At 39.0% G+C, this 21,233-nt stretch overlaps 1 protein-coding gene across 1 annotated transcript in view; it reads right to left on the minus strand.

Annotated features, from left to right (window-relative positions):
• The window catches only part of MBD2 (methyl-CpG binding domain protein 2), a 67,596-nt gene that overhangs the window by 15,464 nt on the left and 30,899 nt on the right, over positions 1-21,233 (minus strand). The window contains exon 3 of the mRNA XM_069569224.1: positions 16,352-16,489. Within this exon, the coding sequence (XP_069425325.1) occupies positions 16,352-16,489 (138 nt within the window). The remainder of the gene's footprint in view (positions 1-16,351; positions 16,490-21,233) is intronic.

Here is a 21,233-nt window from a genome sequence, read left to right on the forward strand (position 1 = left end):
TGGGAGCAGCTCACATGATGAAAACTGAAGAATCGGTATAAAATATATCCTCTACAAATTAGCCTTCTCGGAATTAACTGCGGATAGCAATGACATCTGAACACCCCCTTTTTTTTTTAATTTGATGGATAGAAATTAAAGAGTGAGATTTCTACTCCAAGAAAGCACTTTCTGAGAAGTCACACTAACCATGGAGTGTCAGCAGACGTTTCATGAAGCAGGAGAGATGGCGCGCTTTATGGAGCATATAGCTAGGAAGGCTTGAGTTTTTTCTATAATACTGTACACGGTTACTTTTATGCTAATATTGATTTCTCATAAACACACATGGAAAAGCATCTAGATCAAACATACATTTTCATCCACCATTAGATTTCATTTGAAAAGCACTGTGTGGTGTTTTTTAAAAAATTCACCAATGAAAAGAAACTGACTTGCCATGTATGCTCACGACTTCAAGTTCAGAGTCAGCCTGGAGGGCAGGAAGGATGAACTTCTGAGAAGCTGAGTGAACTGGGATTGGCCTTCAGAGTCAGACTGACCCTGATTCAAATCCATGCTATGTCACTCACTAGCTTTATAAACTCAGACAACTATCACAATATGTTCTGGCTTCCTGCCCTAGGGAATGGGACAATAAAAGCAATCTCAAATGGTTACGGACACTAAGTGAGGAGGTTTTATCAACACTTGAAGATAACCTCTAGACAGCAAACAGCAGTTTACTACTTAGTTTTTGCCCATGGCATCTAGTACACTGCTGATCACATCATAGCACCTACTATGCATTAAAATTAATACATATAAACGGAGCAGAGAGTTGGCTCTGAAAGGCACATACTCACAAATGAAGACTGAGGCATGGCCTTTGTTCCGATCTGCTCTTCCGGCTCCGAGTTTCAGCGGGGGAGCTTTCTTGCTACTCTAAGTATCATAAAACCCTTCCCTTTCCTTTTCTCATGCAAGCCCGTCTGCCTCCCTCTCGGCCCAAGGCTAGCTGGGAGAACTCTAGTATAAAGCAGGAGCAGCTACACAGGTTGCAGGGCTCCAGACAAAATGGAATCAGAGGGGTCTTGTTCAGAAACCCTGATGATGGTCTCACAATGACAGCAGAGCCCCTGAGCAGGCGCAGAGCCCTAGGAAGTGAGTGCTCAGGCCACAAGCCCGTGAAGCCAGAAGGGGTGGTGAGTTCCGAGCAGGGTGGGAAGGAGGCAAGACCAGCAGAGACTGAGACCCCTGTGCTGCGGAGGGTACTTAGGGAAATGCCGGGGTGTAATCTCATTCTGTGACTACCTTAAAAGAAGCAGGACAACGCAAAGTCGCTTTGGCCGGATCTACGCGATAACAAGGAACCTTTCCCTCCCTTCTCATCAAAGCAGCCCAAGGATTCCTCCTCCCCACTGCGGCTCCTCATCTGGACAGAGTAGAGAGGCCGCCTGCTAGTGACTCAGCAGTTCAGCTGTACGGCAGGAAGAGGGGAAACCCGGCAAATGACGAGACCACAATGGGGAAGGACGGAATCTAAAGACGGATGGGAAGTTTGTTCTATTTAAAGGGTAGCGGATAACGTGGAAGCTTTTCCTGAAACTGTAATTTCCTTGTTATTTTTACCCCGTCTATTTCCATGTTGTGATGAGAACAGAGCCCTTAGAAAAACAGAAAAACTTCAAAAGGGCTCTGAGCTTGTTTCAAGAACAGAAGGTCAGAGAAAACCTGGAAACAAACTACATTTCTGTTCTGCAGTGAAGCAAAAAGCGGGAAAACAAAACCTCAAGCCAGCAGCAGTGGCCTAGAATGGAGTTTCTCAATCTTGGCGTTACTGACATTTGGGGTTGGATAATTCTGGGTTCTTGATGTTTAGCGACATCCATGGTCTACGCCCACCAGATACCAGTAGCATTGCTCAAGTTGTGACAGCAAAAAATGTCTCTGGATGCTGCCAAATTTCCCCGGGGTATTTGTGGTTGGGACAGGGAGGATAAAATCAGGCTTGGCTGAGAACCAGGGGTCCAGAGAAAGAGAAAGGGAACGGGAGAACATAAGGTCTGCAGTGGCAGGGGCCCAGATCTCGCATCTAAAACAGAAGGGAGACCCCGCCCTTGGCACACAAATCGCCTCGGCCAGCTCCTGCCTCCACTTCCGGATTCTCTGCCCCAGCTCTTGACTCCTGGGCCTTATCACAAGAGCACTAAGTGGCCTGGAGCTGAGAGCACCTTCTGTCACTGCCAGACAGCCAGGGGGCGAGCAAGATAAAGTGGAAGTGGGAGAAACACTTCTTACCGAAAGAGCTGAAATTGAACACACTTTGGTGCAGAGCTTAAAGCGTCTGCCTGCAATGTGGGAGACCTGGGTTCGATCGCTGGGTTGGGAAGATCCCCTGGAGAAGGAAATGGCAACCCACTCCAGTATTCTTGCCTGCAGAATCCCATGGACGGAGGAGCTTGGTGGGCTACAGTCCAGGGGTCGCAAAGAGTTGGACACGACTGAGCGACTCACTTTCACTTTCACTTTCCTGATAAAAAGATGGCTATAAGCAGTGGTTATTTTTAATAATTCAGACACACTTAGGAAATGCAGGTTCGATCCCTGGATTGGGATGATCCTCTGGAGAGGGGAATGGCTATCCACTCCACTATTCTTGCATGGAAAATCTCATGGGCTGAGGAGCCTGGGAAATCTGTACGCAGGTCAGGAAGCAACAGATAGAACTGGACGTGGAACAACAGACTGGTTCCAAATAGGAAAAGGAGTACGTCAAGGCTGTATATTGTCACCCTGCTTATTTAACTTCTATGCAGAGTACATCATGAGAAACGCTGGACTGGAAGAAACACAAGCTGGAATCAAGATTGCCGGGAGAAATATCAATCACCTCAGATATGCAGATGACACCACCCTTATGGCAGAAAGTGAAGAGGAATTAAAAATCCTCTTGATGAAAGTGAAAGAGAGTGAAAAAGTTGGCTTAAAGCTCAACATTCAGAAAACAAAGATCATGGCATCTGGTCCCATCACTTCATGGCAAATAGATGGGTAAACAGTAGAAACAGTGTCAGACTTTATTTCTTGGGGCTCCAAAATCACTGCAGATGGTGACTGCAGCCATGAAATTAAAAGACGCTTACTCCTTGGAAGAAAAGTTAGGACCAACCTAGATAGTCTATTCAAAAGCAGAAACATTACTTTGCCGACTAAGGTCCATCTAGCCAAGGCTATGGTTTTTCCAGTAGTCATGTGTGGATGTGAGAGTTGGACTGTGAAGAAGGCTGAGTGCAGAAGAATTGATGCTTCTGAACTGTGGTGTTGGAGAAGACTCCTGGAAGTCCTTTGGACTGCAAGGAGATCCAACCAGTCCATTCTGAAGGAGATCAACTCTGGGATTTCTTTGGAAGGAATGATGCTAAAGCTGAAACTCCAGTACTCTGGCCACCTCATGCGAAGAGCTGACTCACTGGAAAAGACTCTGATGCTGGGAGGGATTGGGGGCAGGAGGAGAAGGGGACAACAGAGGATGAGATGGCTGGATGGCATCACGGACTCGATGGACGTGAGTCTGAGTGAACTCTGGGAGTTGGTGATGGACAGGGAGGCCTGGCGTGCTGCAATTCATGGGGTCGCAAAGAGTAGGACAAGACTGAGCGACTGAACTGAACTGAACTGAACTGAGGAGCCTGGGGTCGCAAAGAGTCGGATCTGGCTGAGAGACTAACACTTTCACTTTCGCTTTCGTCTTAATGGTCTTTTGTGGGCTGGTCTGGGACGCTAGAACCATTTATGAGATCATTTCTACTGAAAGATGCAGAATTTCAAACGACCAAAACATGACATTTTATGTCATGTCAACCTGTAAGGTGAAAAGCATGTGTGTGTACAGATTTTAGAGGCAGTTCCTCGTTATAACCACAGGATCAGAGAACACACGTGTGTGCAAAAACATCACCGACGACCAAGAACAACACAGCTCCATTCGGAATGACTTCAGATGCTCAAGCATAGGTACAACAACAGAACAGAACCAGGAGCTGATTTTTACCACTTTAACTTCCATAAATTCTTAGTATGTAGCTATCCGTAGGGGCCGGACAATTCCAAATTAAAAGTCCAGGGAAACAGCATCTTGCCAAATTGAGCCAGATGAAAACTTAAAACTCAGATCTTCATATACATTTCATATCTTGTCTTAAAATACAACTGTTACCTTTTGAAATTACAATCTCCATTAGGAAAAATTAAACTGAACTATATAGAAACACACAGAGATTTCAATAATGAAACTAAATTTGTCTAAAATTGCTAACGAGTCAAACCGCTCTGCCCTGGAGATCGCCCCTGGACCACTTCACCCTTCCCTCACTTCCCTTCTGTCTCCTGGACCCTGCTGTCTTTCTAAGGGCTTCTCTACACACGATGCCTGGTCATATCCTCTCCTGCCTCTTTCTGATCCTGCCCATAGCTATGCCCAAATCCTTCTCTCACACGTTCCAGGTTACTCCTTCCCCTCCTCGGGCTTCTTCCCCTGACATGGCGGATACACTGGAACACGGCTAACAGAGAAAGTGTCCTTATTTACCTTATTGTTATTGCTCAGTCACTAAGTCATGTTCAGCTCTTTTTGCGACCCCATGGACTGCAGCCCGCCAGGCTTCTCTCTCCATGGGATTCTCCAGGCAAGAATACTGGAGTGGGTTGCCATGTCCTTCTCCAGGGGATCTTCCTGACCCAGGGATAGAGCCCACGTCTCCCACACTGGTAGGTGGATTCTTTACCACGGAGTCACCTCGGAAGCCCTTATTTTATTACATCTCCTTCAAACCACCTGTCTTCTTCCTTCCACTAAGGGAGAAACTTTCTTATTTCCTCATCTTCCATTCCTTCCTTCTAACCTGCATTCTACTAATATTATGTTAACTGACCTGCCCAAGGTCACAGTAACCTTCTAATTAACAAATCCAATTCCTGATTCAACCCTCTTCTGCCTTACTTCCCTGTTGCCATCGCTTGCTGTTAGAAAATCTATGGAAGTTTGCCTCTTATGATGGTTTTCTGTATGTTTCTGTATTTTCTATCACTGTTAAGCAACAAATTAATACCCCTGATAGTAACTGTCAAAGAAATAGGACTATAAGCATTTTTTTCTACTGAAAGAAAATATTTAAAATGTGTAAGATGTAATATACCTTTTAAAGTACTTGAAGACAGAAGTGTTACTACTTCGTAAAGAAGAGAAAATAAAAGTTACCTTTAGAATCTAGTCATTACATGAATTTTAACTTACACAGTGTTCATCTCTGTCAAGAGCATGATATGAGACACTCAAATTTGGGGGGATGAATTTATGGCTAAGTATGGAATTCCCAGGTGGCTCAATGGGAAAGAATCCACCTGCCAATGCAGGAGACGCAGGTTCGATCTCTGGGTCGGGAAAATCCCCTGGAGAAGGGAATGGCAACCCACTCCAGTATTCTTGCCTGGAGAATCCATGGCCAGAGGGGTCATCCATGGGGTCGCAAAGACTCGGACATGACTCAGTGACTAAACAGCAGCAGGATCAGGGTAACAGGAAAACCCTGCCGTGAAAGTTTAATGCTTCAGTCCTGACTCAACCATCATGTGGATGTGCTGTCTTAGGAAGTCACTTAATCCCCTTTGACTGTATTTTCACTAGTAAAATAGAAATACTAATAACTGCCTTATATACCTCAGAAGATAAACACTGATAAAAAGGGAAGAAGTTCTTTGAAAACATAAGCATTTTATTGAATTGCCCAGAGTATTTTCTCATGTTAGGATTTCATAATTTCAATGAATATCTTATTCACTTTTCTAAGGCTCTTGCTAAATCTGATCAAAGAACAAAGGATCTTGTCATGTATTTGCGGACTAAAGCAAAACCCCAAAAATGCTCACTTTATATTCAGTGACTCATGAGAAGCTAAATATGTAAGACATGGGGTTAGAGCTGCACAAATGATGCCTCCTGCCCAGAAGGAATCTGCTGTCCAGTTTATAAACCGCTGTATTTCAAACCAACCCCATATGATATTCGAGTCATCTAGTTTGGGTCAGCAAAAACAGCTTAACTTAAATACCATGGCTTGCAAACATCAAAAGGCAAACATGAGCTACCCTCTTATTTTGGGGGAGTGACCTAGGAAGAAAAGGCTGGATAATGACAAGAAAATTATTACATAAATCAAGGAAAAGCTTGATTCATGTGGCTGTGCAAACTGTAGTGAGATCTCTTGCTAAGGCAAAAGATAACAATTTGGGCTAAGAGAAGATGGAAGGAGGAAACAAAAGGCAAGAACTGGAGTTGAAGGGGATGGAGGTACAGTAGCTGTCTGCTGCAGCTGCTCGCCTGAACTTTGTCATGAACACAACTTACACAAAGTGGGCGGTAATATACCTGAAAGGGGACTACTATGCTAAGACAACCATGGAATCAGAAGACTCGTTCGTAAGGCCCCTACGCTTTTCATGTGGCACTCCCGCAGGAAAAGTTGTAACAATAATCTTATTAATACGCAAGCGTCCATGTGAGGACACAGGTATGCTCCTTTATTTCTTCTGTGTCACATTTCCACACAGCTAAGATTATCTGCTCAGTGTTTGTTTTCCTTCTTAGATCAGAAGTTTAATAAGGACCGGATGCATGACTGAATTATATGTTTGTATCTGTCTGCCAATGCCAGAGATGCAAGAGACACAGGTTTGAGCCCTGTCCCCTGGAGGAGCAAACGGTAACCCGCGCCAGTATTCTTGCCTGGAAAAGTCTATGGACAGAGGAGTCTGGTGGACTACAGTCCACGGGGTTGCAAAGAGTGGGACACAACTGCACGACAGAGCACTCACACACACAGCATCATAAGAGATGCAACAATACATGCTGCTGAACAGATGAATTAATGATGGCAAAACCCCATTCAACAGCAAGAACTTCGGTCCCTGATAGATAAGGAGCTATCATTAGCTGTTTATCAGAAAAGATGCCCTTCAGAAGAGCTTTCCTGAAACTAATTTCAATAGTATAAATTAATTCTTCATTTTATACAGGGGCATTAATAGATTCTATTTCCTTTTTAATATCAATAAATCAATAAATAAAAATATATACATATTATTTAAAGCATGACATTGAGCAACCACTAGAACTAAAATCAGGTTACCAATCCTCAAAATTATCAGAAGTAAGAATTTAAATGGAAAGCTCAGACCTGAAAACAAAAATACTGATACCAGAAAATGACAAAAAATATAGAAGAACAGTATATAAATAGAACAATAGAATCAAGACCAAACATATCTATAAAATAAATAACTGTAATGATCAACTCAGCTATAAAAGAAGAAAAGACCATCAAGTCAGATAGAAAAAAAATCAACTGCATGTTTTATGCAAAAAAAAAATCTCTAAAGATAAAGGGACTCAGAAAACTGCCAATGACAATGAAGAGTAAAGAAAAAGCAAGCAAATATAGAATGAGAAAACAAAAGTCTCAACATTACTAGAAAATTACTTAAGTGGGAAATAAGACGAAGCTTAACTTATTGTGTAACTAACTAGCTTCTATAAAATAAATATTATCTTAATAAGTTAATTTGGCTTTCCATGGGGAAATGCGCATGTATAGACCGACTTCAAAACTTGTTAAGAAAGCTCCCCCCAATACTTCATCCCACCTTTCATCTAGAGACTACCAACATCAGAGAAAAGATAATACAACAGATACTACAAAACTGAAAAACATTACTAGAAAATATAACACTATTTGAATATTTTGAATAATGGTGAACAACGTATACCATTAATTTGAAAATTATGGAATGCACAAGTTCCTAGAAAAACACATTCTCAAAACTGTTATAAGAAATAGAAACTATGAATATTCATCCATGTACTGATTAAATATACTGAATCTAAAACTTCAAGCCTTCCCATTTAAAAACAACAACAAATTAGGCTGAGATGACTTCACAAATAAGTCTTCCAAACATTTAAAGAAAAGTAGCAATCTTACACAAACTCTTCCAGAGAATATTCAGAGAGGTCACCTCCCAGATTACTCTACAAGGCCAATAAAACCTTGAGAAAAAATTATGAGAAAGGAAAAATGCAAGTCAATCTTTCTTGTGAATATAAATGCAAAAAATCCTAAACAAAATAACAGTAAATCTAAACAGTGATAACACATCATGACTACACTGAGCTTACTAATCCAGGAATTCAAGGTATGTTCTCCAATCAAAAAATCAAGCACTGCAATTTCTCACATCAACCAATCACTGTAATTCACTACGTTAACAGAATAAAGGACATTTTATCATTTAGTTAGAGAAAATAATTTGATAAAATTCAATACACATTCATGAAAAATATTCTTAGTAAACTAAAGTGAATTTTCTTAATTTGAGGATATTTACCAAAACAAAAACAAAAACCTATAACAAGCATCATATTTAATGGAAAGTCATTCAAAATATCCCCTGGTATTACAATAACCAATGAGGATATCTGCTATCACTTTTATTCAAGATTATACTGGCATCTGAAGCCAGTGAAAAGAGACAAGGAAAAAAACATTTAATGTTTAACAACTGGCAAGGAAGAAGTAAAACTCTTGTTTGTAGATGATATGCTTGCTTGTTCATGAATAAGGTTGGAGAGACTCACTGATTATTTAATAAGTTAATTTAGGAAGATAACTGAACACATAGTATATAAAATTCAGCTTATTTCTACATATTAACAACAGACAACTAGAAAAAATTTTAATGTAATCAGAATAGCATCAAAAAACAACAATATCAACAAATGAAAGACGTAACAGATCTCTAGACTGAAAACTACAAAATGTTAATGGTGGGACATATGAGGTTAGTTAACTATAAGACTTAGTATTGCAAAAACGCTAATTCGCCCCCAATTTGGTCTATAGATTTAAATCCTGGCAGGTTTTAAAGAAGACTAGACAAGCTGACGGAGAAGGCAATGGCACCCCACGCCAGTACTCTTGCCTGGAAAATCCCATGGACGGAGGAGCCTGGTAGGCTGCAGCCCATGGGGTTGCGAAGAGTCAGACACGACTGAGCGGCTTCACTTTCACTTTTCACGTTCTTGCACTGAAGGAAATGGCAACCCACTCCAGTGTTCTTGCCTGGAGAATCCCAGGGATGGGGGAGCCTGGTGGGCTGCCGTCTATGGGGTCGCACAGAGTCGGCCACGACTGAATTGACTTAGCAGCGGCAGCAGATAAGCTGAGTCTAAAATGTATGTGGAAATGACAATAGCCAAGACTAACCAAGATAATCTCAAATGAAGAATAACGAAGCTAGAAAACTTACACTACTAGATATCAAGTTCAACAAAACAAACAGGCCAATGACACAGAACAGAGTGCAGAAACAAATTCACATGCACAAACAGACCAAAGGAACAGCATGGACCAGAAACAGATTTTCACAAGACTTTCACTTATACATTTCATATCACAGAGGTGACAACACAACGCAATGGGAAAAGAATCGTCTTTCAGTAAATGGTGCTAAGTCAATTGGATATCCATTCAGGAGAAAAGTCAGTCCACCTTGCATCATATACAAAAGTCAATTCCAGATGGATTAAAGACCCAAATGGAAAAGTAAAACAAAGCTTTCAGAAGGTGGTATGAGGGATATGTTGACAACCTTAAGTAAGCAAAACTTTCTTCAACATGTCACAGAAATAAAAGGAAGAGACTGATGAAGTATGTCCTTCACTTCTTATAACTTGAAGTATTACATACAGAAAAATATAAAAAAAAAAAAAAAAGTCTACAGTTCACTGAAGTTTCACAGAGTAAACATACTCATGTAACTACCACACAGATCAAGAAACAGAGTATCACCAGCACCTCAGAAGCCCCCACTGCCATACTCACCCAGTCTCTACTCCACCTCCCAAGTCTCTTAAAATTATGAACTTACATTTACCAAGAAAACACTACTAGGGAAATGGAAAAGGTTAAGCCGAAAACTGGAAGAAGATATGTGTGACAGATCTGACAAGGTACTGATACTCAGAATACGCAAAGAACTCCCACAAGTCAATGAAGAAAAGAAAGACACCGTTAACACAACAATGCATGAAAGACGTGAGTAAAAGCTTCAAAAGAAAGGATATCTATGCAGTCAACAGACATACAAAGAGTGTACAATATCATTAAATATCAAGGAAATGCAAGTAAAAACTAAAAGTATCCCTAAACACATATCAGAATGTTCAAAATTTAAAGATTGACCATATCAAGTGTTAACAAGAATTTGAAGCGACTGCACACTGCTGGTAGAAGGGGAACTCTGTATAACCACTTTGGAAAACTAGATGGTAGCATTTAATAAAGCTGAACGTATGCATACTCTTATGACCCAAAACCTCTACTCTGGTGTAAACCCCAAATCAAAAACACGTACTAGAATATTCACTGAAGCAATATCCGTAACAGTCAACAAGACAGACAGAAACTGAAATTAACAACAATAACAGAACAGTCAATGCAGGAAGCAGAGAAAAACCAAATACCAAACAAAAAATATCCTCATAATTAATAGATTCCGAGAGCTAAGAGTAGAGGTTGTAGCTATGAAATAAGAATAGCAAAACTCCATGTACAAACCTGCTGCTGGAAATTAAAAACAACATCACACACACACAAAAAAAGATAAAAAGTTAAAATCAAGAAAACATCCTGGAAAGTAAAACAACAATCATAATAAGAGAGAAAATACAAAAGTAGAAGTAGGAAAATTCTAAGAAGGCTAATATACAACTTACACAAAGAGAGAATGAAAAGTTAAGGGATTCAGCAGAAGAGAGGAAAAAATGACAAAAACATTTTCCATGCAAAGGATAAACATTTCCCTCTATCGCCTATTAACTACTCAGTGAATTAAAAAAGGCCTACAAACACATGCCAGTGAATTTTTTTTAAATCACACACCTACTAAACATTTTCAGAGAGGGAAAAAAAAGACCATGAAGGAGGAGCAGACATTCTGCAGAGCACTGAACTTCTTTTTGGCAAGACTGAACTAAGGTCCGGCTAGTCAAGGCTATGGTTTTTCCTGTGGTCATGTACAGATGTGAGAGTTGGGCTGTGAAGAAGGCTGAGCGCCGAAGAATTGATGCTTTTGAACTGTGGTGTTGGTTGGAGAAGACTCTTGAGAGTCCCTTGGACTGCAAGGAGATCCAACCAGTCCATTCTGAAGGAGATGAGCCCTGGGATTTCTTTGGAAGGAATGATGCTAAAGCTGAAACTCCAGTACTTTGGTCACCTCATGCGAAGAGTTGACTCACTGGAAAAGACTCTGATGCTGGGAGGGACTGGGGGCAGGAGGAGAAGGGGACGACCCAGGATGAGATGGCTGGATGGCATCACTGACTCGATGGACGTGAGTCTGAGTGAACTCTGGGATTTGGTGATAGACAGGGAGGCCTGGCGTGCTGTGATTCATGGGGTCGCAAAGAGTCGGACACAACTGAGCAACTGAACTGAACTGAACTGGAGAAATTCTCAGGGTCAAAATAAATGAATACTAAAGTATCTTATGAATTTTTACATAGAATGTCTTTCAAAGTGCATGGCTTTAAAATTTACCTTTCATCTAGAAAGTTTCTTCTAACATTTAAAAACAGTCCCCCTTTGATTATTATCGGAAAGATGAGCTCTAAGTGCTGACAAGGATGAAGAGGAAAGGGAACCCTCAGGCAGTGCTGGTGAGAAGGTAAACTGGTGCAGCCACGATGGAAAACATCATGAAGATTCCTCAAGAAATCAAACACTGAACCACCGTACAATCCAGCAATCCCACCTCCAGGTAAGTATCCAAAGAAAATGATATCAACACCTCAGAGACCTACTGTACCCCCCGTATTCACTGCAACTTTATTCACAGTAGCCAAGATATGGAAACAAACTAAATGTCCATCAATGGACATATGAATGCTGTGTATATAGACCCACGCTGAAATACTATCATCCATAAAAGAAGGAAATCTTGCCATTTGTGATAATGTAGACGAACCTTGAGATCAAATGCTAAGCGAAATAAGGCAAAAGGAGAATCTCATTTATATGTGGAATCTCAAAAACTCAAACTCACAGAAATACAGAGAAGAATAGTGGGTTCCCAGGGGCTGAAGAAGGGTAGCGAATGGGGAGATGCTGGTCAGAGGGTACAAACGTCCAGTTAAAAGAGGAATAATCGGGGGGATCTAATGTACAGTCTGGTGACTATGGCTAACAAGACTGTACTGTACACCTGGAAGTTGCTAGGAGAGATCTTAAATGTTCTCACTATCACGACCACAACAAAAAAAAATGGTAATTATATCAGGAGATAGATGTATTAACTAACTTTTTTTGTGATTATCACTTTGCAGTGTATACATATATCAAATCATCCTATTGTACACCTTAAACTTACATGATGTTACATATCAACTATACCTCAATAAAGCTGGGGAAGAAAACATTTTTAAAAAGACATTTCTGGAAGGGAGGAAAGGAAAGTTTCATATCCTTTGAACAAAGAATTAGTTAACAAAATAAAAAGAAAAAAATCTAGGGTCAGGTGGGAGATTTAAGCCCACTTCTTCAGTGATTTAAATACTTACTTTTGGGTAAAAAAAAAATTAATATTCTGTAAGAAATGTAATTTATATTCAAAGACTATCAGAAACACCTAAAGCCCAGCAAGTTTAATTAAAAGGAAGAAGTAAAAGATGAAGCTCAAAGATGAAATTTCTTTGATTGGTGGATTAAAAAAAGAGAAAAAGCAAGAGACCAGATGTTAAAGATGATAGCATTAAAGAAATAAGGAAACAGACATGTGAGATCTTCACACACTGAAAGTGTTAAAGATGACAGCATTAAAGAAATAAAGAAACAGACATGTGAGATCTTCACACACTGAAAGGATGCTAGGAAAGACACCCGTAACAGCAAAATCACAATTCAATCGGATTAAAAAGAATTTAGGATGTGATTTACATATCTGGCCAGATAAGGATAGTTCAATGATCTTACTGTTTGGAATAACAAGTCTTACAGTTGGTAGAGTTCCCTCCATCCCCACCCCAGATTTCTTTTTAATCTAATAAAAAGACAAGCATGTGCTAGATATGTTTATAGTATATACAAAGCTGGCTAGCTACTTACACTATCATAACCAGGTTTTACAAAAGGCATCCTTACTTTATAATTAATTACAGGCAGAAATCACTGCTGAATTCTGTTTAACACATTACTGTTGTACCCTAATTTGCACTTTTTAAATTAAGGCATTTTCAAGGAGTTAATATATTAGAAATTCATAATTCATATATTTTAAAGAATTCAAAATAGACTGCCATATAGATAGACTCAGGCATAGGAGTTTTGTTATAAAAAACAGGAATTATTAATTTCTATGACTGCTTCACATGTAGACTAAACATTTCAAACTGATTCAAGGCAAAAGATCCAAAAATCAAATCCTAATTCTAGGTCTCAAAATTCAAGACTCCAAAAGGAATTACAAAACCACTAGCTTAAATATCCTAAAAGAATGTGGTACAGTTACGGTAGAGGCTCCTCTGGCGGTCCAGTGGCTAACTGTGCTCCGAATGCAACGGGCCCAGGGGTGATCCCTGGTCAGGGAACTACATCCCTCATGCCACAGCTAAGACCTGGCACAGCCAAATAAATAGATATCTACAGCTAAGATAAAAAACACTGATATATGCAGGAACCTCAAAAAACAGACACCTCACTGGCTAATTTATTTACTCTATGATCAGACTATCTCCTCCAAATGAAATATCCGGCAATTCATATTACTAATCTAGCTCAATGAAGCTATGTAAAAGGTAGCAAAACCGGAAGAATTTTTGCCTATGTATTTTTTTGCCTATCTCCTCAACAATAATAGCTCATTAGCAGCCATTTGCTATATTAATGTCAAAATATAATTAAAATCAGCATCTTCCTTTACCAAAAGACCCAAATCTAAACAGTCAGGATGACAAGATCATGATTTTGAAAACATTAACACCAAAGTTGCCTCTTTACCATTTTCCTACTTTTACTCAAGGCACAGTCTTATATTTTGAAATCCTACTAGGGGGAAAGCAGTCAAATATGACCTCAGTTCTTATGTTCAAGATAAAGGGGGAGAGACAACTAATGTCTCAGTATAATCAAAAACATCCAGCAAAAACTGTCAAATGACAGAGGATAATGTGGAAAACAGTCCAAGTATTTGAAAAAGTAACCTAAATAATCTGTAACACTTTCTGTCTATGAAAGCTCTAAAATGAAGATAAAACCCTCAAAAAATCTGCGTTAAAAATGATATAAGTGTTTTTTGTATGGGGACTAGGGGGTGAATTTGATTTTTTGACAGATCTTTTCACTTGAGAATAATCTTATAAACCTTAATTAAAGAAGGGAAACTTAAAAACTCCTCAATGTACCAAAGAGTAAGGAGCAACTAATCTGGTTACTTCAGCTGTAAACATCTAGGTTGCCAATACCTCTATAACCAGATAAACACCCAGTGAATTATAATAAGTACAGTTTTTAAAATCTGTGACTGAACTTAGGTGCAGAAAACAAATTCCTGTTAAAATGGCCATAATTTGCTATTTGGTTTGTCCTTAACCAAAATATTTGTTCAGAGACTACAGAGAATGATTTGACAAGGGCAAAGGGGGATAAAATTTACTAAATGCTATCTGTTCTCAATGAGACAACTCAAATTTTCGATATGGAACTAACATGACGCATTATTCCACTTTCTTTATTTTTGTGGCTTTTTGAAGCAAACTGTCTTACCCAATTACATACTTGCGGAATTTTCAATTAACAAAAAAAATCTTTACAAAGAAACAATTTTTAAATCACCAAAAAGCCGAAGGACAGGATGTTCAAGACTTTAGACAGTATCTAAGAAAGAACACAACCAGGCAACGGCTTTGTCGAGGTGGGCAAGGCTCACAGTGGCCGCACTGCTTCCCTGCTGGGACGAGTATCTAAACTGCCGGCGGCTGGGTGACTATCGGTGGGTGCGGGAGTGAAACAGAAGGGAAAGCCTGGCACAGGAAGCTGGATGGCCCACGGAAACCTGAGTGGTGACAGGAGCCTCAAGGCACATGCAGGTACGCATCTTTATGTTGGATGTGATACACTTACATGGCCCCTGTTGAATCTCTTGGGGACCAACAGTAAAGCAAGTCTAGAACTTCAAATCTTGAGACATCTATAGCAAGATGCTGATCCAATGTGGCTCCAAATATCTTCTGTTTTCCTGGCTCACCTGAAGAGGAAAAAACACTACAGAGGATGTGGGAACTGCATTTCTTTAGGCAGCTTCTTCTAGAGCAACTGTCTGAAAGTTTTGGCCCAGTCCTTTATGAAGTCTGCGGATGAGACACTTGAGGGACTAGTGAAAAACAAAATTCAAATGAAAAGGTGGAGTGAGACATCCAAAGGGGACACAAGAGTCAAAGATAATGGTCGTAGGTAAATCAGCGTTTCTAATCCTTAAGTGGGAGGAGGAAGAGAAAGGAGAGAAAAAAATGCACCGAGGTTTCTCCCTCCACTCCCTCACCCCAATTGCTACTAAAATTTCACCAAGCACCTGAACCTTTTTTACCACAATTAGGGAGTGAGTGCGCAAGATTATTTGGAGAGTTCAAGTATTTTGCCAAGTCTCCCTCCCCGGGCTGTGTGGCATTATTAAGCGGCAGGGAGGCCTTTCAGATAATACTTATTTTCTGAGAAAAGATTCTGGTGGAATACAGCTTGAAGCAATAAAGAAAGAGCAAAATAAATGCCATTTATACAAAAATGGAAGTCACAGGACAATATACCCTATTGACAAAGTTTATTTACTTCTGTTTTTCCAAAGGGGAGGGACTGCTTTCGTGTAATAAGAAATCAGAACAAAATGTCATTTTCGAATAATAGAAAATATTTTTAAACTTAGCAACACAAACTGCATGCTTCTTCCCCTTCGGAAATATTCTCCCTGGAAAGATAATCTTTAAAAAAAAGCTAAGACGAGCAGAACCAAGTCTGAGGTACAGTCACACAAAAGCATAAAAAGGTAGTCCGTGAAATTAATTTTTTATTTTTTTAATTAATTTTTTCTTAAAACATTTTATCTAAATATTGTCTTAAGCTATTCTCCAGCATTCATGTAATAGCCTAGGACATAAAACAATTTTCTTTCCAAATATATTCCATTTTAGCCAGAGTTAAGTTGCACTATGACTGGTCAAGATACCAGGATTTTCTGAAAAATAAAACTGGAGAACCAACTAGATCCTTACCTGACGTGGCTGTTCATTCATTCTCTGTGGGTCGGATTTCACTTTATTACTAGGATGATTTGTGACTTTGGTTACTGGTTGCTTGAAAATAGATGCTGTTTGTCTAATTGGCAATGTTGTATTCAAGTCTGGTTTACCCTGTGGATATAAGTGTTTTAATTAATAAATATTATATAAAAATATAATTACTTATTAATTCAATATTTATTACTTTAACTTGGATTATTGCCAACTTCCCAATCTCAGCATTTTAAATACTCTGAAGTACATTTTAAACACTTTATTATGTAAGACTTATGTAAAGTTTCATAATAAAAAGTGTCGTGTTCTTTAAAATGTCAAAAAATTCTCTATATAAAATTCATAATTGATTTGATTAACAAGATACTAACAACTTTTAAGCAAACAAATATATATTTATGGGTGGGTTATCCAGTAATCTTGCCTGGAAAATCCCATGGACAGAGGAGCCTGGTGGGCTGCAGTCCATGGGGTCGCTAAGAGTCTGGCACAACTGAGCAACTTCACTTTCACTTTTCACTTTCATGCATGGGAGAAGGAAATGGCAACCCACTCCAGCGTTCTTGCCTGGAGAATCTCAGGCACTGGGGAGCCTGATGGGCTGCCATCTATGGGGTCGCACAGAATCTGACACGACTGAAGTGACTTAGCAGCAGCAGCATACAAGAGGAAGGAGGGCTTTCAAGTCAATAACCAGGAAAGCAATCATTTCTATATTGTGAGAATGGAGGAAAATAATGGCATACTTGGCTATTAAAATATAAATCATCTCAAGTGTTAGGGGTCCAGGCGTACATAAAACCACAAAGGTTAACCTTCCCTTTTTTATATATATATATTTTTAAAAAGGTAATTAGAAAGCTGTAATTCCCACAAACAAAGCTCAATTTAGGAAAATGTAATAAAATATTATCTTTAATTTTGTAACACACTTTTTAAAAAGAAACTTAAAATTCAAGTTTCAGAAAAGCAAGCCACATACTTACAGACTTTTAATCAACCAGTAAAAAAAAAAGGAGGACGTAAGATTTTTATTTCTTAATGAAATGAAAATGTGGCACAGAACTGCTATTAAATTCACAGGAAGCACTGTAACGTAAGGTGGGAAGGGTGGGGGTGAAGAACAGGAACAATACGGGATTTGACTCATTTGGGCTTCCCTGGTGGCCCAGCGGTAAAGAACACGCCTGCAGTGCAGGAAACACGAGTCCAATCCCTGGGTCAGGAAGATCCCCTGGAGAAGGAATAGCAACCGACTCCGGTATTCTTGCCTGGGAAGTCCCACGGACAGAGGAGTCTGGTGGCCTATAATCCATACGGTCACAGAGAGTGACTTAGTGACTAAACAACATCCTTCTGATTTGGGCAAAAAGATAGAAAGGGTCAAATATATCCGAAAATAACATATATTACATATTTTTAGTATAGAAGTGTACTTGATAAATCATCTCCAGGATGTCAATGAGCTTTAATTAACTATCTCCAAATAAAAATTGTATCAACTTCCAGACTCCAAAATAGTGTTTCTCAAACTTGAGCATGCCTCAGAGTTACCCAGGGGGCTTATGAAAACACAGATTACTGGGTCTCCCTCCTAGAAATGATGATTCAGGAGGTCTGAGGTCGGGCCTGGGAATTTGCATTCTGACTGAGGGACGCACACTTGGGCACCACTGCTCTAAAACAAAGACTGCAAGTTGGCGGCATGGAGACCAGGTTTAACCCACAGATGTGTTCTGCTCCAGTTTTTGGTCTCGAGTCAATGAAGCTAAGAGCTACAAATAAAATTCGCATAAAATCGAGAATTCTAGCTTCTCTTAAAAACTCCAAGATCTAGAAATGGACTGATTTGGCGAAAACAGGCCATGACTCATTAGTAATGGCGGCCACTAGAGATGTCAGGGTTGCCGTTTTGCAAAAGGCCTCAGCTCACATTTGTGATATCTGTCTGAGCCCTACAGGTATTGAGTTTGTGACCTCTGCTTAAAGAACGTCAGAAATTAATCCGACCGTTATCACAGTTATATTATCTGGGTGCCCTATTCAGTGAGTTTCCACTCCCCTACCCTATCCCACCCCATGCACACTGCTCTTCTGTCCACAGTGGGCATGCTGGTCATTTCTCTCATTCACTTTTATTCTGACATTCGTGCTTACCTTTAAGAGGCATATTCATTTTAAAACACTCTAACAATACCACTTCCCAGGCATTTAATTTTCTTATCTTTATGGTTTAAAAAAAAAAAAAAATCTTGATTTAGAGCTATGGAAACTTGGCCAACAGGCTGCAAAATACCCACTTAGGATTCCATCTCTAAAGAGTGTAAGGCCCAGGAATGTGTATTTTTAAAACTCTCCTGGTAATTCTGTGCAGAAGGTTTGGATCCCTCTGATTTATGACATCAAGAGCATTCTAAGACCCTAAGTGAAGCCAACCAACCTGTATCAGTCAGTATTCAGTCCAAAAGACGCTTAACACATAATGGCTTACAAAAAACTCTTCCTGCCACTAATTTGTTATAAGCGGTATCTACCACAAAACACTACCTTGCTTGGTTTTTAACGTTTCTGTACTTTAACAAAGAATAATATACTCTGCTGGTATTAGAACAAAGATGGGATCAGTAGACAAATACAGAGCAACTATTCGTATGAACAAACACAGTCGAGTCTGTAAGATTCTGTTACAAAGAATGACTGGAGGACACAGAGACTAGCTTGAACTACTCAAAACTATAAAAGGAAAAAAACTATAAAACCCTGAATCCACACAGACTGGAAGGAAGCATGTAACGTAAAACTACTGGTGCTACAATGATAAGACTAAATTTTTTTTTCCATTATGTTTGTGATATAATAAAAAATTGATCTATTGGTTAAAAAATTTCATTGTCTGACAATGACAGTTTATTGCCCAGTGGAACGGAATGAGATTTTTCAAGAGTGTGCAACACTGCTCTTCTGTTGACCTTATTTATATTTTATTATTTTTCCTCTTTTAAACTAGCCTGAAAGCTCTGAAGAAAGAATTTTTTACTAATTAATTTTGTATTCTACAATAGTATCATGTAAAATAACCTGAGAAGCTGGACTAAATGGTTTTCCCAGAAACTGTCACAAAAAAAGTAAATTTTATTGCCATTCTCTCCTGAGGACTATCAAAAGAGTCACTGTTAATTCACACCCAGCTGTCTTGAGTTTTTCTAAATAACTACCAATCTGCCATGAACCTAGGAGTTATAAAGCAAACATTTTTTAACACATAATTATATTTTAATATAAAATACAAAACAAATTACAAAACATTGTAATAGACTGATGGCAATAAAATACGGTATTTCATTTGTACTGTATGACATCCTCAGTCATAAATAAGTTCTTAGAAACCAGTAACAAAGACACTGATACACCAAGGGAAATGAAAAAAAGAAAAAGAAAAAAATGAAATAACACAAGTGACTAGTAAGGATTAAGCATATACGAAGATGACCACACTGAACAATAACAGAAAAACAATTTCTCTGTAATATCATATTGCCAGATTAAAAATCTAACATTTGTACAGTTTTAGGAAATATACCCACATAAACTCTGGTGGATACTTAATGGTCATTATAGTGGTGGTTATTTTAGCATTCTTTTTGAGACTTTTGCGCATGTGTGAGTTTAATATTAAAACATGGTTAATGTATCTGTGTATTGCTACATGACAATCTAAAAATGCAAATGTGAATTACCAAACAGAAAGTTGTCTGGAAAATCACAGCAAAATTTTAACTTTACTGTATAAACAGATCAGAAAAGGGACTGCTACTGTTTTCTGTCTTTAAAGTACTTTTTTCCAAATTGGACAAGATTAAAGCTATTTGTGTATTTGAAATCTTCCCTTTCAATATAGGAATAAGTGAAACAAAGTTCCTTATATTATAAAACTAAACTGACAGAAACACACATTCTAACAGTTTCCAATCTTCGATATATCTTCTCAGTATACAGGCTAGCCTCAAATAAAAGTTTAGTGTATTTTATAATAATGTGTATATTAAGATGGGAAGTTTTCAAATAACTCAAATAATTGTTGACAATTTATTCTATCCCCCCGGGATGAATACAAATATAAAAATTTCTACAAATTTTTTAAACTTTTATCTTTTTCTAATAAACATCTAAGATGGCTCTTAAAACTTCAAAAAACAAATATACAATAAAAATTAATTTTAATCAAGGACAAGGAGAAACAAATTTCCTTTTGAAATGGTTAACAGTAATTGATTCTAGCCTTCACCATCTGATGTGGATCTGAACTTTCTAGGGGTGTGGGCAGAAAAAGAAACATTCAATGACATAGATTTCATACTCAGGAGAAAGTGTACCAATTAAAGAGGAAAACAAAAGCTGGTGTTAAATCTAGAAAAAAAACATAGACACTTAATATCACAACAGATATTAAACAGATTTCAAATGGTTTTTCTTTTTCTAGTGATCTTCCATAAAAGCCAAGAACATATTTAAAGGACAACTCACTGAAGATGACTCTGAAAAGGACTAAACTAGTGTGGCCTGATTATTGTGTAACTTTTCAATGATTTAATGTGGTTAATCCTAGAAAGGGCTTCCGTGGTAGCTCAGCTGGTAAAGAATCTGCCTGCAATGTGGGAGACATGGGTTCAATCCCTGGGTTGGGAAGATCCCCTGGAGAAGAGAACGGCTACCCACTCCAGTGTTCTTGCCTGGAGAATCCCCGTGGACAGAGGAGCCTGGCAGCTACAGCCCATGGGGTCGCAGAGTCAGACACAACTGAGCAACTAAGCACACAACGCTGCTGCTGCTAAGTTGCTTCAGTCGTGTCCGACTGTGTGCG

This window comes from Ovis canadensis, chromosome 23, assembly GCF_042477335.2.
Source record: "Ovis canadensis isolate MfBH-ARS-UI-01 breed Bighorn chromosome 23, ARS-UI_OviCan_v2, whole genome shotgun sequence".
Classification (NCBI taxonomy): Eukaryota; Metazoa; Chordata; class Mammalia; order Artiodactyla; family Bovidae; genus Ovis; species Ovis canadensis.